This window comes from Alnus glutinosa, chromosome 2 (genome assembly GCF_958979055.1).
Source record: "Alnus glutinosa chromosome 2, dhAlnGlut1.1, whole genome shotgun sequence".
NCBI classification, from domain to species: domain Eukaryota; kingdom Viridiplantae; phylum Streptophyta; class Magnoliopsida; order Fagales; family Betulaceae; genus Alnus; species Alnus glutinosa.
The window spans coordinates 6,422,690-6,438,636 of NC_084887.1; the positions used below are offsets into that span (position 1 = coordinate 6,422,690).

The following is a 15,947-nucleotide window of genomic DNA, read 5'->3' on the forward strand; positions in this document are numbered from 1 at the left end:
GGACTCGGAAATATGGTTCATGCAGAGCATTATAGTGTCAGATGGCCGAAAACCTATACTCTGTAATTAAAAGAACTTCAATTTACTCCCTTAAGAAACTAAAAGAATGCTGTTCATACCTTTTTTTTTTGGTAATATGTTCATGCTTTGTTAGTTTGCTACAAGAAGGTGATTTTTTTGGTTTAATTTTTGTTTCGAATGTTATAATCTCCCTTTGAATTTTCCATATGCTCTTTAAGAATTGAAAAGAGATAAAAATAAATTTCCAGTTTCTCTTGCATCTGAGTTTGATCCCTTGATTCGTTGCACTAGGTATGATGACACAAATCCCCAAGCCGAAAAGAAAGAGTACATTGATCATATTGAAGAAATTGTCCAGTGGATAGGTTGGGAGCCCTTAAAGGTATAGTGGTTTCTCTCCATTGATGGTGTATCCTCTATTGTGCTGCCCTTAGTTTTGGCAACTGTTGGATTTGCTGAATTTTGCAGATCACTTACACCAGTGATTACTTCCAAGATTTGTATGATTTAGCAGTGGAGCTCATACGAAGAGGTCATGCATATGTTGATCATCAGGTTGTTGTTTGATAATTGGACAAAATACTTATAATCTAGAAATTTAGAACATTATTTTCTTATTCTATTTGCTGTGAATTAGTTCTTGCTGCTAGGGTGTGGTGCAGTGCCACTTCCAGCTAGGATTTGACTCATCCAAGCCAAACTATCAATTTTATGGCAAAGTTGATTGCATGACTTGATGTTATCAAGTTATGTAGTTATGTGTAGTAACATGGGCTTTTGACTGTAATCTTTTTGTCCCATTCCTCTTTGCTCTATTCTTCCTTTCTTTGGTGAATGAAGGGCTATAGCTGAGGCTGCTGTTGAGTTCTAGTGTTTTGTATTTTCTTTAATGGAATTTGATTAGGAAAAAAGGAAAAGAAGAGTCTATGCTTGGCACTTGTACATTGCTTTCGTGGGATTATTTTCTTAATCAATCTCAATAAAGTTTCTGACTCTTTGAATATTTGTTTTAGAAATTTAATTAATGCAGTGAGGATGGGTGTATCTGATTTTTTTTTTTTTTAAAAAAATACATACATACATATATATATATATATATATATATATATATATATATATATATATATTTTCATTTTTTAATAATATTAGTTGCATATATAGATTTAATTAATGCAGTGAAGATGAATGGATCTGAATTTTTTTTAATATATATATATATATATATATATTTTATTTTTTAATAGTATTAGCGGCCACATACGTGTGGCTGCTAATAGTCTAGTGTGGCCGCTAATAGTTAAAACAGACGGGTATTATTAGTGGCCACATGTGTGGCCGCTAATACTAGACTATTAGCGGCCATACATGTGGCCGCTAATAATACCCGACTGTTTTAACTATTAGCGGCCACATACGTGTGGCCGCTAATAGTCTAGTATTAACAGCGACTTTAGACTCAGTTAACAATTATTAGCGGCGGATAAAATTATTTTTAGCGGCGAACTTGGTGGCTACTATAAAACAATTATTAGCGACGAGCAAAAAAAGTGGCCGCTAATAGTCTTTAGCGTCGGACTATTAGCGGACACTTTTTAGCGGCCAAATTTGGCCCCTATTAATAAATAGTGGCCAAAACAACATCATTAGCGGCCAAATTTGTTGGCCGCTAATGAGCAAATTTTTTGTAGTGATATTTATGTGTGAACTTGTAATACTGACGCAAAACTTGGCTCATTGCTAAGTTTCGTTGTTTTACATATTAGCTAGCGATAGTAATCAGACAGAAGACTAAAAGTAATTGCAGGATTCCAAGGCCGCAAAGTGATGTTATGTAAATGTAAAGTTATAATGTATAAATGTACTGGTTGTAAATTTGAGAGAAAAAGGTAAAGCTGGAATATACCATCTTAGAGGCAAGCTCAAACTTATTTACAATTCCCCTACATAAATTCCGATAATGTGGTTGTAATGGTAGCATTCCATGTAAATTAATTTGGGAGCATTACATATTACATTTTCATTGATCTTAAAAGTTTAATCTGATAGGAAGTAATGAATTAAATTATTTAATTAACAATCTCATAATGCAATTGTGACATGTGGTTTATTGCATAAATATAGAGGTCATGAGATGACTTTCATTCAGAATGTAAATGAAAGACAGTGAGAACATACAGTAAAGAGATTGAAAGTAATCATTAATTCACACTTATGTCATTGTAATAAATACATGGTGTTGGTAGCTTTTTGATAATGAATTTTCGCCAAAATTTGGATATTTTTGTTTGTCAAGAGCTTCAGAAAAAAATTCTAGATTTATTTCGGTGCAAGATCTGTACCTTAAGAATAGAAGAGAGAGTAGTCTGTTCAACTAGGCAAGTCAACGCCACAAAAGAACATATTTAAAACTGAAACAACAACGAGACACAGAAGAATCCCAATTACTAAAATTATTAAACCATTTGTTAGGAAATATGTCATATTTCTCAAAACTCGTGAGATGCGATAGAGAAAAAAGCGGAAGAAAGATAAACAAGTAATCACAAAAGAACACAAGAATTTATGTGGTTCACTGCTAAAGGCCACGTCCACAGAGTTGCAACAAATTTTACTATAATGAAAAAAAAATACAAGAAACTTTTACAATATAGAAGTGTTGATTAAACTATTCAACTCTCAAATTCTTTTATAGAAAATCTCTTTAGTAAACCTAGAAAAGACCTCTCAGTATTTCCACAATTTTCTCATAACAACATAGTCTCATAACAGTTCTTTAAATATAAAATCGGAGTTTTAAGGAAGCTGTGTGTGGACGCCCTTAGGGTTCCGTAGCTTGATGCCCTTTGTGTCTAGACACTCTAACGAGCTGTCTGGACATGCTTAAAAAATACCATTCTCTAGAAATCTTGTATGGATGGGCCCTGCTACCTGTCTGAACAAGCCTGGCTAGCCCACTCTATGGAGTTCCTGTTTGGACAGCCAAACCTGTAGTTCGAACAGTCTCCAGATAATATAATGCCATTTCTCCATATCTCTGATAATTTGAAAGAATTTAGAACATGAATAATTTACCTTTTGAATTACAAAGTCTTAAAGGGAAGAGAAAAAGAGATATGATACATTTACAACTTCTATACTACTTTTGTACATCTCTAACATTTTCTTTTTAAAATCAACAATTGGATATGTAGAACCCACATGTAGGAAAATAGATCAAATGGTTAGTTTTTTTTTTTTTTTTTTTTTTCTAAAAAAAAAAAATATTATTGGAGTTGTATAGAAATTGTAAACGAATCGTTGGATATGCGAAGAATCTGATGTTGACTAATGTTGAAGTTTAGGTCTTTGTCGTCAAATATGAGCTAGTAAGATCGACCTTTTTACGTAGCATTGGATATGCGAATAATCTTCCAACTTTCTCTATCAATTAAGTTTTTGTGTGAAAGGAACTCAACTACGTACGATACACGTTCTAATGGGTGTATAATGCTGGATTATGTTTTCCTAGGAAAATTATGATATATACACGTATCTTTTGAAGGGTAAAACCTCGTACATGCAGGTGCCACAGGCCCACAGCGGTCTAAGGAATTTATATGATTTTCTTATTAATCCAACAAGAGAAATTTTCAAAATGTTTATGGTTGATTTAATTATGTTCTCATCTGACCATAATTAGTAAAGCAAATCATGATATCAAGTCAATATTTTGACCGTTCCCATCTTCTTTGTATGTGCCTGTTATTAGCAAGAATTCATATATAGCAATAAACATTGTTTTATTTTCCCAGAGTTGATGATCTCCAAATTCATTTCCTATAATTTTTGCCAACTTTTAAGGCTAGAAAGAATAGGAGCAGGATATTTTATTTTTTATTGCAATATTGACTCTGGATATCAAGTCTGTTACGTTCTTTATAATGGAAGACAGTTTATGCTGAAGCATATAACACTCTGAAGATACCTTATTCACTGAATAGCTCTCAATTATTAAATCCATGAAGTCATTTTCATTGCATCTTCTGTTTGGGTGGCTTTCTTCTTTATTATTTAGTATTATGATGACTCCATTTTCAAGACTAAAATTTGCTAGCTATCAATAATAAAATATTATTTCACTCAAAATTGTTTTACAAATAAGTGTTACTTAGAGCTAGGGTTTAATTGACCTCAGAAAGATTGATTAGAGAGATCAGAGATGGTGAGAACTCCCTTCTATGACAAAAATGGACTGAAGAAAGGTGCATGGAGTACAGAAGAGGATAATAAGTTAAGAGCTTATATTCAGAAATTTGGCCATTCCAACTGGCGGAAACTTCCCAGATCGGCAGGTACGTACTAGAGCTGATAAAATCAATTCAAGAAGCACATTTGTATTGAATGATATATAACACGTTCGTTTTTTAGTGTTTTGTTTTTGATAAACAAAAAAGAAAAAAAAAAAAAACCCTAGGGTTCTATCGTCTGTGGCGAATCAAGGCTAATTCTTTATCTTGTCCTTTAAATTACATTAATTTGAAAATTTTGTTCGGGCATTTTTAGTTTAATGTTTATGATAAATGTTAAATCACTACTTCTCATTTCCTTTTCTTGGTCATTTTTATGTGCGATCCAACTTCATTAATCATAATTGCATGTCTTCTATATTCTGTAATAATGTTCTTTATTTGGAAGAACCAAAAAGATGAGAAATAAGAAATAAAGTGGAATCATGTGGTACATATAACAGTACTACAGCTCATATATGTTAATCGACTTTTACGTTATATATATGAATTACAGGTCTATCAAGGTGTGGGAAGAGTTGCAGACTGCGATGGATGAACTACCTCAGGCCAAATGTAAAACTGGGAAACTACACTGAGGAAGAAGATCTTAAGATCACCAAATTGCATGATGAACTAGGGAATAAGTGAGAGAACTGTTTTCTTCAAAATGAATTTGGGAACATAATTTATTTACAAAATCTTTCCTTCTTTCAATGGGTGTTGTCTAGGTTTCATACTCTAATAACCAACATTTATTAGCATATGCTAAGATCAATTCATGTCAATGATTTTGAAGAAATTACGATAAACATGAAGACATAGTCTATCTTAAAACACAAACAAGCTGTTTGAATGCCGTCTTTCTAACAAAATTATGTAAACTCAACTAGACACTTTCTTTCGAAACATTCAACATATTTCAATGTATTTTTCTTTACAGGTGGTCCATGATCGCGACAAGATTGCCTGGAAGAACAGATAATGAAATAAAAAACCACTGGCACACCCACCTGAAGAATCGTACAAAGAAAATTTCTAGAAAATCTAAGGAACTGAAAGAACAGTCTGCCGGTATTAGGGAAGCTGAAAATGGTATATGCAGTGATCCCTCTAACCAAATCTTAGAGAGCTCTGATAATAAACCTGTATCTGGGGCAGAATGGGTCGCAGGAGATTGCCTTTTGACATTGGAAACACTCGAACAATCGTTTGAGAACTTTTGGACTGAACCATTTTTTATGGAAGATACCTACATCCAGACAACGTATCCAGCATCCTTGGCAGAGGGAGGATTTAGTACGTCACCATCCCGCTTCAACGACGGCATAGATTTGATCCACCAGGTAATGCAAGAACTACAAGAGAATTAATGCAGATCAGTCTAATTTGGTGATCGACCAAGCTAGTGTGTTATATATGATAATTGTGTTGTCATTAAGACTGAATTATCTAAGGTTTTATGGTCGTGTCATGCTTACACCAATGTCATGTAATGGTTTGTATACACAACGTAGATTTTTGAGCAAAGCTGTTGAATCGCATTTTTATGACATTTGAAATCGCACTTTGTATAGCATGTTTTAAAAACTGTCCACGTGAGTAGAGCGGTACTGTTGCATCCTAACAATCTCTCCCTCAATGTAACACTCCCGCGACTCGAACTAATGACCCTAGATCTAATACCATTTGTTTGATCGGACCTTTGCCATCTCATCTAAAAACTAGTTAGTGTGTAGTAAGGGAATTAAATTAAGCCAAAGCCTTATTATGACATTTGAAATCGCATTTCGTAAAATATATTTTAAGAGTTATCCACGTGAACAGAGTAGTACCGTTGCACCCCCACAAAAACAACAACAGCAAACATGTAAATGATTTAGCTTACAGTGTATTAATTACTTGAATGATATCACATGATCACATTGGTGCTTCTTTTTATTTATTTATTTTTCCATATTTTGAGTATCAACGTTAGAAGCCTAAGAAGCCAACACCAGAAGAAGAGCTCTCTCTAACACATAAACAGCGTGAGAAAGCAAACAAAAACATGTTTGACTGAGGGCCATCTTCTGGAATTAAGCTTTCCAAAGTCAGACAACGACGACAACTAGTTGGAAACTGAAGATTAAAAAAAGACACTTTTGACTGTCTTCCTTGCCTTACTCTTAACGCCATGCATAGAAGCCAACACGAGGATCAGGAGAAGAACTCTCGATCTAGGACTTCAAGAGCGTGGGAAAGAGAATGAAAACAAATTTGACTGCCTTGCTTGCAAATTGCCTCTCTCACTACTGGCAGCCTTAATTGGGGTCCAACTTCTACGAAGAAGCTTTCTAAAGTTAGCCAATGGTGGATGGAGTCTTGAGGACCAAACAATCGCTTCTAACTTTCTCAACCAATGGTTTTAGTAATGGTAGACTTACTTTTCAAATTCTTCCTTTTTCTTTTTGCTTTATAAAATTACACGCATGAATGTCCACACATTAGTTAGCCACGCGCAGGCAAAAAAGAAAAGCATAATTAAATGAGCCCTAAAGTTTGTCCTGTAAAGCATTCACAACTGGCAAGGTGAAAATTATTTTACCTAGTCGGAATGTAAATTTGGGTGAAAAATCATTCATATCCAGTTAGCTAGGTGCTTTAACAAAAAATTTGATAAGCTGCTACATGCGATGCTCACCAAATTTGTTGAACATTGTACGCTCATTAATTAATGTTGGAAAAAAGAAAGGTAAATCTAAAATAAGTTCCAAATAAACGCGCCATTTGTGATCACTTCATTAGTTTTTAAAAATTAAATTTAACTCGTTACCTTTTTCGCGGATTTCAAATGGGTCATTTTTTGCGTTTGTTTTCTGTCCAAAAAAGTGACTTCTATTAAGTAGCAGTGACACATCACTTAACATGCTAGCATCCATTTTATGAAATCAATCCCACATGTTAAGCTTCACATGTCAGCCCCAAACGTGTAAAGTAAACCCAATAGAAATCTCTTAAAACAATAAGGACATTTTGCACCTATCTAAAACCCTTACTAACCATTGTCCATGTACGTTCTTTCGTCTTCGAACCAAAGCCACAACTAGGATACGTTTGTGGGTTGTTGTGAATAGTAAGCCTAAAAGTCCAAGCTATTGCAAATTTAGTGTATCGTTGTTGTAACGACCCACTCCAACGATACAATATTGTCCGTTTTTAGCTCCCTTAAACCAGACTTCCTAGGAGGTCACTCATCCTAGTACTACTATCGCAAAAGCACACTTAACTGCAGAGTTCTGATAGGTTCATGGTTATCGCGGCTTTAAAACGCGTTATGTCAAAAAGGGTACGTTTATAGATATAAGCACATCCCCATTCCCAAGCCATGTGGGACGTCATAATTGTAGAAATTTAAGGTAATCTCTTGTATTCCCCACAACAATCTATTGTTATTTTTCATTGGTGATATTATTTTTGAAATGTTTCCTCTCATTTTAGTCTCAATGTTGTTTGGGTGGGTTGTTGCGATTAGTATATGTGGATGTGGGTCACGTATTTTTGTCTAGTGGCATATGCATTGAAAATGGCCTCGTTAGGAATAAGAAATTATGATTTTGTGTAGGTCTTTTGGGTAATTGAGTTAACTTTATGGGAATTAAGTAAGTTGTGCACATCGATCCTAGTTGTTTTCACTTTTGACCAAACAATGAATTATTGTGGTCTTGCAGAGCATATGCTTTCGCTTTTGTTTGTATTTTATCACCTTTTGTTCCAATCTTGCTACATGTAGTTCAACACATGCAACTTATTGTAAACCTTTCATGCAAACCTTACGTATCTATTCTCACGGTATAGTATTAAACTGAACACGTAAACAAAATTACTTGTGTAAAAAAAAACTCATGAGTGTACATACTTTATGCAACTCCCTGATGAGTGCCAAAAAGGGTATATTTGGACCCCTTAATTTACATTAGTTAAACCTTTAGCTTTATTACTTTCTGATGTTTTGTTTAGTTTTGGTGATTTTACTTTTTTGCAGGACATAAAGAGAAAAATGGTTATTTTCAAGTAAAAATGCATAAAAGCTGGAGATTTGGAATTGCTATGAAGTCGATAGATCGAATCTCAAGTTCGATCGATCGAAATTTTCCCGATGTCGATCGATCGATTATAAAATCGATCGATCGATCGAATTTATGCGGAGCTGGAATTTCAGAAACCCTAACTAACTCTATAAATACCATTCTTTTCTCATTTTTAGGAAGAGAGCCGCGGAGGAGGCCGCTTAGGAGTGCCCTAGGGGCCGATTTCACTGTATCTTAGGGTTTTTGGGTCAATTTTGACCTAGAACTTCAATCTTTTGTAAGTTTATTCGTTTTTAATGCATTGTTGTAGTTTATTTATGCTTTCTTTGTTCATGTCTAGCTAATACTTTCATCTAGGGCTGAGGATGAAACCTCACCAGTGAATAGAAACTGAGTTTCATGCTTGTTTATACTATTTGAGTTTATGGGCTTGATTTCTTATTGTTCTATTTCGGCTTTTGAGATTATTTTTGGATATCTCTTGTAATTTCCGGATACAAGTGATGATTTGATATAGTTTCATTAAATTGATGGCTTGGGTTTTCATGTATGTAGGATATTCATTATGTTTCATTCTATGGATACATTTGATAATTTAGTTGAAACTAGATATCTTTTGTGATTTGTGGAAGAATGGATTCATTGAATGATTTAAACTATTTTTGAAGCAAAAGTAGAACATACCTAAGATTTGCATTTGAAAACCTCAAAATATGTGTGATGAGCATGAAATTAGGTGGTTGTGATTTGGTGAGTGTGGATTCCAAAACCCTAGACCCCTTTTATTTTCATTAATTTTGTTTATGTTTTATTTTATCAAAAACCCCTAAATTTGGAACTAGGTTAAAATAGGATTAGTTTGAATAGAGATTAATTTTCACAACACAATTCCTCGTGGGATCGACCTCGCACTTGCACACACTATATTGCAAACGATTCGTGCGCTTGCGAGTATTATAATTTGCACAACACTCCCCACTATAAGAAGAAAAACATGACTACTTTGGCTTGGTTTGATGGAATGATTTGTGGGTTTCGTTTTGTTATTCCATTATATTGAGACTTGGAAATTGAATTGATGGTTAATTGCGATTACAGATATGATGGTTCACGTTATTTTCATCATGGTGGCCAGATCAATTCAACACAATCCATTTACGCATGTTAGGGATCAAGGGAATGACATAAGAGACTTTGGAAATTGACTTGATGGTTAATTGTGATTACAGATATGATGGTTCACATTATTTTCACCATGGTGGCCAGATCAGTTCAACACAATCGATCCATTTACGTATGTGGACTTTCTTTCTTGATGGGATCAAAATTGAGACTTGGGTAAAGATCTTGGCTATCGTAATGAGTTGGGATACTGGTATCAATTTGACAAGGATGATTTGGAGGAAGGACTAGAACAATTAAAAGGTGCTGCAGTAGTGGTGGACTTACTTAATAGCATAGAAGGGGAGAATAGGCAGAATGTTCATATCTATGTCGAACATAAGGTTGATGAAGCACATGCCTTGTAATGGCTCAGGGAAAAATGCTAGCCACATTTATCACTATTATCCCAAAAGGACTAGTCGATTTGGAGCTTTCCTAGAATCCCTTATAAAGCCCAATTTCACTTAGTAACTAGGCAATGTGGGACTTACCACCCATGAGTATCTTTATAAACCACTTACTCTATGTGAGCTATTTATCTCTTCCCAATATGGGGCTAGGGTGTTACAAACTCCCCCCTTAAACCCCTGACGTCCTCGTCAAGACCACGTCATGCAGTGCTCCAGTACCACATGACCTGACGTTACTAGGTGGCTCTGATACCATTTATAAATGCCTAGAGAAAAATGCTAGCCACATCTGCGCTATCACCCCAAAAGGACTAGTTGATTTGGAGCTTTCCTAGAATCCCTTATAAAGTCCAATTTCACCTAGTAACCATACAATTAGGGACTTAGCACCCATGAGTATCTTTATAAACCACTCACTTTATGTGAGCTATTCATCTCTTCCCAATATGGGACCGGGGTATTACAAACTCCCCCCTTAAAACCCTAACGTCCTCGTCAGGACCAAGTCACGTGGTGCTCAAGTACCACATGATCTGGAGTTAATAGGTGGCCAGCTCTAATACCATTTGTAAAGACCCAAAAAAAAAAAAAAAAACACTAGCCACATCTGCACTATCAGTCCAAAAAGACTAGTCGATTTGGAGCTTTCTTAGAATTCCTTATAAAACCCAGTTTCACCTCGTAACTAGACAATGTGGGACTTAGTACCCATTAGTATCTTTATAAACCACTCACTCTATGTAAGCTATTCATTTATTTTCAATATGGGACCGGGGTGTTACATGCCTTCTTGCCACTTGTTGTGAATGTCGTGAATAATGATGGAGCAAGGATACATGATGATGGTAATGATGGATCAAGTGTATCATATGATACTGTGAGAATTAGAGATGAGACACGAAGGGTTGATAAAGCACATATGGGTCGAAAATCACCTTGGGATGGTAAGGCTGGTAAAGGTTCCAGGGGTGGAGAATCCCTTATGGCTGCTAATATGGCTGCTAGTAGGGCTAATGGTATGGCTGCTGATGCAAGTGTTGTTGAAGGGACAGATATTGGTGACTCTAATATTGTTCATGAGGCTAATATGGGTGTTGGAACTGGGTTTTGTAGGGCTGCTAGTGGTGATGGTATAAAACAAAAGTTTGCCACTCATGTTGGCAGGGCTAGGGGGGGGAGGGGGCTCCTACCATTATTGCTGAAGAGGATGGTAAGTCTAGTGGTGATGCGATTGCTGACAATGGTGGTAGTAGAAAAAGAAGGGCTTGTGCTACTACTAGAAGTGGTGGTAGGTCTGGTAGTATGGGTAGTGGTTAGTATACCAGGAGAGGTGGTAGGTAAAGCAAGGGGAAGGTCTGATTGATAGGATACGATGGTTGACTCTGATAAAAAAAGAATTGAAATTGAGTGACTTTAATGAGACAGATGATAAAGATGAGGATTTTTATGCCTCTAATATGCCACTTGATAAGGATTATACAGATAACTAGTTGGAAAAGCTTGTGGGTGCCACGTATACTTTAGAAATTGAGGAGTTGATAAGGTTAGATTTTATGATGATGATGAAAGAGATTGAAGGAAAAATAATTGCGAGTTTCATGATACTCATGACATGAAAATACCCATCAAGGTGGAGAAGGCTTGGTATTTACAGATACATGTGCATTTAAAAGGGAACTGAAATGGTTTTGTTGTATAGAATTTATTCATTCAATTTCAAACAAAATGATAAGACTAGGGCGAGTGCAGTATGAAAGAAGAAAGGGAGATTTCGGGGGATAGTTGTTGTGTGCTATAGTAAATGATGAAAATGAAGATATATTCCCTATTACATTTGTTGTGGCTAGAGGTCAGACTAAGGACTCATGGTAGTTGTTTATAAGTATCCTAGCAGATGATGTCTGTGTTTGAACTTAAGGAGGACTTGGTTGGGCCATTATGTCTGACAGACAAAAGGTACTGTGTTAGTCACATTTATAAAGTATAGATTTTTTGTGTATTTTTTCTTGTTTTCTACAGTATATTGATAGAAAAATATATGTGTATAGAGGGTTAGCGAAGTAGTTGACCATTTGTTACTATATGCTGAGCACCGCTTTTGTGTGCGACACCAAATGCAAATTTTAAATGAAATGGATACAAGGGGAAAGCCTTTAAAGATAAGTTGTAGGCAACTGCACAAACGATAAATGAAAAGGTATTTAAACTCCATATGAAAGTGATAAGGAAGATGGATGTTAGTGCTTACTGGCCTCTTAGTGGTATAAACCAACAAAACTGGTCTAGGCATGCTTTTAAATAGACCAACAATAGTGATATGATCTTAAAAAACCTAGCTAAGACATTTGATACTTTGAACAAAGATGCTAGGGACAAGCTGATCCTAACTAATGACTATGCTGGAAACTATTCGACGGCACTTAATGACAAGGTTTCGGTAGATAAGGGAGGGGATCCGACAGCACATCTATGTCCCAACATTCAGAAGAGGTTGGAGAGGTCTAGGAATGATGCCGTGAACTGTACATGTCGATTGCAAAATGAGTTGGAGTTTGAGGTTGACCACATGTACAATGCATGGCGAATAGTGAATATATATGCACATGTGGGAGATGGTAGATAAATAGAATCCCTTGCTCACATGCTTGTGCTACAATATTCATAAGGAAAGGTCTAAGCAATAATTAGATGGTTATTACATGATAGATAAGTATATGCAGGTTTATGAACCTCAAGTACATGACATGCCAGTGCCAAATGAGTGGTCAAGTGATAATAGAACATATGAAATTTTACCTCCTATTCCTATTGTGAGACTTCAGCCTGGGACGCCAAGGAAGGCTAGGATAAAGGCACCAGATGAGCTCATTAACTGCTATAAGATAAGTAGTAGTGAGTATGAGGTGACTTGTGGGAACTGTGGAGGAATGGGTCATAATCACAAAAGGTGTCTTCAACCTAAAAACCCAAATTGAAAGAGATGGAAACAATGAAAAAAAAATGATCATAACACAGCACAACAGGCTACTAGAACTTCAAATGTAAGTATATCTTAAGAAAATATTGTGTTATGTATCTTTGACCAACTTTAACTTTGTTTTGTTGTTGATAAGTTGTAGGAATCCTAATCTGAAGTTGTGTTATCCCAACCTGTTCATACATGTGTGCTAAGAGGCAAGGTCATACAAAGAGATAGTAGTTTTTTCTGATGTGAAAGACTTTATTTTGTTGCTAAGATGTTGAGAAGTTATGTTTGTAGACATTTAACGGTTTATGTGTTGGATATTTTGCAATTGTTGTGGATGTGCTAGCTATAGTTTGTTTGTATAGACTAATTTTTTAATTGCAGTTTATGTAAGGTGATTATTTAAAAACTTTTTTGATTTGAATTGATACAGCTATTTTGTGTAAGGTTGTGATGTATTGGCAATTTGCATGTTTGATGGTTTTTTTGTGACAATTGTAATGTGATATTGTCATGTTGTTAAGTGTATTTCATTTATATATATCAATGACACTCTTTAGATTTATATGACAGACTTTTAATTTTTTTGCTAACCTCGATCTTCTTTTACCAATTCATACTACTAATTTGTTTGTTTATATGTTTACATAAATGAATGATGCACGTTTTACATTTTCTGTAATAGTTCCATTATGAATTATTATTGTGTTTGTAGCTAGGCACAATGAAACCATCCAAGTTAATTTCTTTTCCCTACCCATTTCAAAAAAAGTTACGAGTGATGAAACAAAATAACATTGTAAAAAGAAGTAGTTAGAGGAGTTCCAAATTTAGGCAGCTAAAAAGGATGGCAATTCATAAGTCATTCATTCCATTAAATACAGTTCATTCATCCATAACATCCATTGCATTCATAAGCTGTTACAAGCATACACTACCATAAATAAATAAATAAATAAATAATAATAATAATAATAATAATAATAATAATAATAAATAAATAAATAAACTACAAAAATTCATAAGTTATGTCATCCACCAAGCCCTGCCACAATAAGAGTTACCATCTTCCAAAAACACTATAACAAAACAGCCCATAATCTCCCTTTTATTCGTTGCCGAGAGGGAGAGATAGAGAGCTTAAGGATGTTAAGGGAGTGCGTTTTTCTTGAGGAACTGAGAGGAAGGAAGACTAAAGATCATTTTCAGCCATTTGGGAAACTTCCCTAAGGTAAGATTTTATTAAACTTTCTCCTCATTTATTTTGAAGATTGTTGTTGGAAGATTATTATATGCTATGATTTTGGTTAAATAAAATTTGAAATTTTTGAGTTTTGTTTGGGTTTTTCTTGTTTTGGTAGTAGCTTGGAACCAAAAATGGAAGAATTTTGTTTGTTGATTATGAGATTGGCCGAATGAAACTTGGGAGATTGTGGAAGTTTTCTTTAACAATTTTGGAAATTTTGGATAATCAAAAATTGGAGTGTTATTTTGAAAATTGTTTGGTGTTAGGTGTTTATAGGGTAAGTGTCCAAAATTCATGTTGTCGGCCGAATGAATTTAGGAGAAATGGAGAGTATTTTGTGTTGGGTTTTCTCCTATGATTTTCGATTTGCTACAAGGAGTTTCTTTTCTAATTAAAAAAGTCAGGAATGGAAGACCAGAGTGGCTACTTTACCCGGGTGTAACCATGGCGGCACCTGCCTGTTGGGAACTGCACAGGAAGTGCCTAATTGGTAAGAACTGCAGGTGCTCCCTTAAGTCCGATTAAACTGTAGTTTAACCCAGCCACATCAACACTTCAAAGCGGCGACTAATACTAATCAGGTTTGGAGATTCTTATTTGGGGAGTCGAACCCTCACTCTAGTACTTGCCCAACTAGTTGGAGATTACCTTGAGTCCACTGAACCACCACCACTTATGGTGATACGAGAAGTTGAACTTTATGTTAGGTTGGTTAATTTTTGTACAGTTAGGGACTTTGTAATTTGGCCATGTCATTTTGTAATTGTCCTTTTGTATATTGTTTTGAGTCGATTTGTTTTAAGGAGTTTAAGACCTTATATAACATGGCCAATCCTTGATTTTTTGAGAAATGATATATAATTAAGTTGAGTAGTGAGAAAGAGGTGTAAGTTTGATTTTTGTTGAGCTTGTTTTGTGGTTTTCGGTGGGATGAAAGAGAAGATGATGTTGGGTTTGAGTTAGTGACTGAATATGTAGAAGGCAAAAATGATTTTTGGTTTTTTTTTTTTTTTTTTTGGTTTATATTATATATGAAAGTTCTCCAAGAAATAGAAATTTCTATGGATCGGAGTTGTAGAATTTATTTAAATGTTTAAGTTCAATAGTTTTGGGTAGAGATAAATGGGTATTTATGACTAATATATTTGAGCTTGGTTTTTGTTAGCTTCATGTAGGGGCTTGTCGGGTGGACTATTCAATAGCATACGAAGGGAAACAAATTTTTATGCTAGGTAAGAAACTTCTAGTCTAGGCGTTGGATTTCCTATTAGATGTTGGAACCAATCTTTGTTGGATTAAACTAAGAACCAAATTACTTTGCTGCCTTGATGATGAGTATCACTCTTGTATGTGAGTAACATAAAATTTCTTACAAACCGATTTGTAGGAAATTCATGTCCTTTCAAGTATGTGAGTACCTACAAGTTGTTTAGTAATATTTAGTCTTTTAGGCATATGGTTTATAATCAAAATAATACTAAGGTGTTAAAAAGTAATAATCTTGGATATTTGAGATTATACAATAATTGAAATAGATATTAATCGTGGGGGGTTACGTGGAAGAATTAATAAAAGAATACCTTAGTGCATTAACTTAGCTAGTAAAGGGACTAGGTATTTTAAGGATTACAAGGATTTGGATTCAAGCCTAGTAATGTGATAAATATTTTTAAGGTTGAGAAGAATGAAATAAAAGAGAATTGAAAATTAGGGTTTCCTCGAGGAGAGAGAAAATTGTAAGGCCCCAAATAGAAGTAAAGAGTTAAACCTTAATTATAAACATAGAGTATTGCGAACAACCACGTG

At 34.9% G+C, this 15,947-nt stretch overlaps 1 protein-coding gene across 1 annotated transcript; it reads left to right on the forward strand.

Moving 5' to 3' along the window:
* Window positions 1–4,219: 4,219 nt before the first annotated feature.
* Window positions 4,220–5,659, forward strand: LOC133860237 (transcription factor MYB30-like). Its single transcript, XM_062295877.1, has 3 exons — window positions 4,220–4,352; window positions 4,804–4,933; window positions 5,230–5,659. The coding sequence occupies exons 1-3, from the start codon at window positions 4,220–4,222 to the stop codon at window positions 5,657–5,659; spliced, it is 693 nt and encodes a 230-aa protein (XP_062151861.1).
* Window positions 5,660–15,947: the final 10,288 nt, after the last annotated feature.

Coding starts and splice junctions, on each gene's coding strand:
- LOC133860237 (XM_062295877.1), top strand. CDS start 4,220: ATGGTGAGAACTCCCTTCTATGACAAAAATGGACTGAAGAAAGGTGCA. Junction 4,353..4,803: donor GAAACTTCCCAGATCGGCAG/GTACGTACTAGA, acceptor TATGAATTACAG/GTCTATCAAGGTGTGGGAAG. Junction 4,934..5,229: donor CATGATGAACTAGGGAATAA/GTGAGAGAACTG, acceptor TTTTCTTTACAG/GTGGTCCATGATCGCGACAA.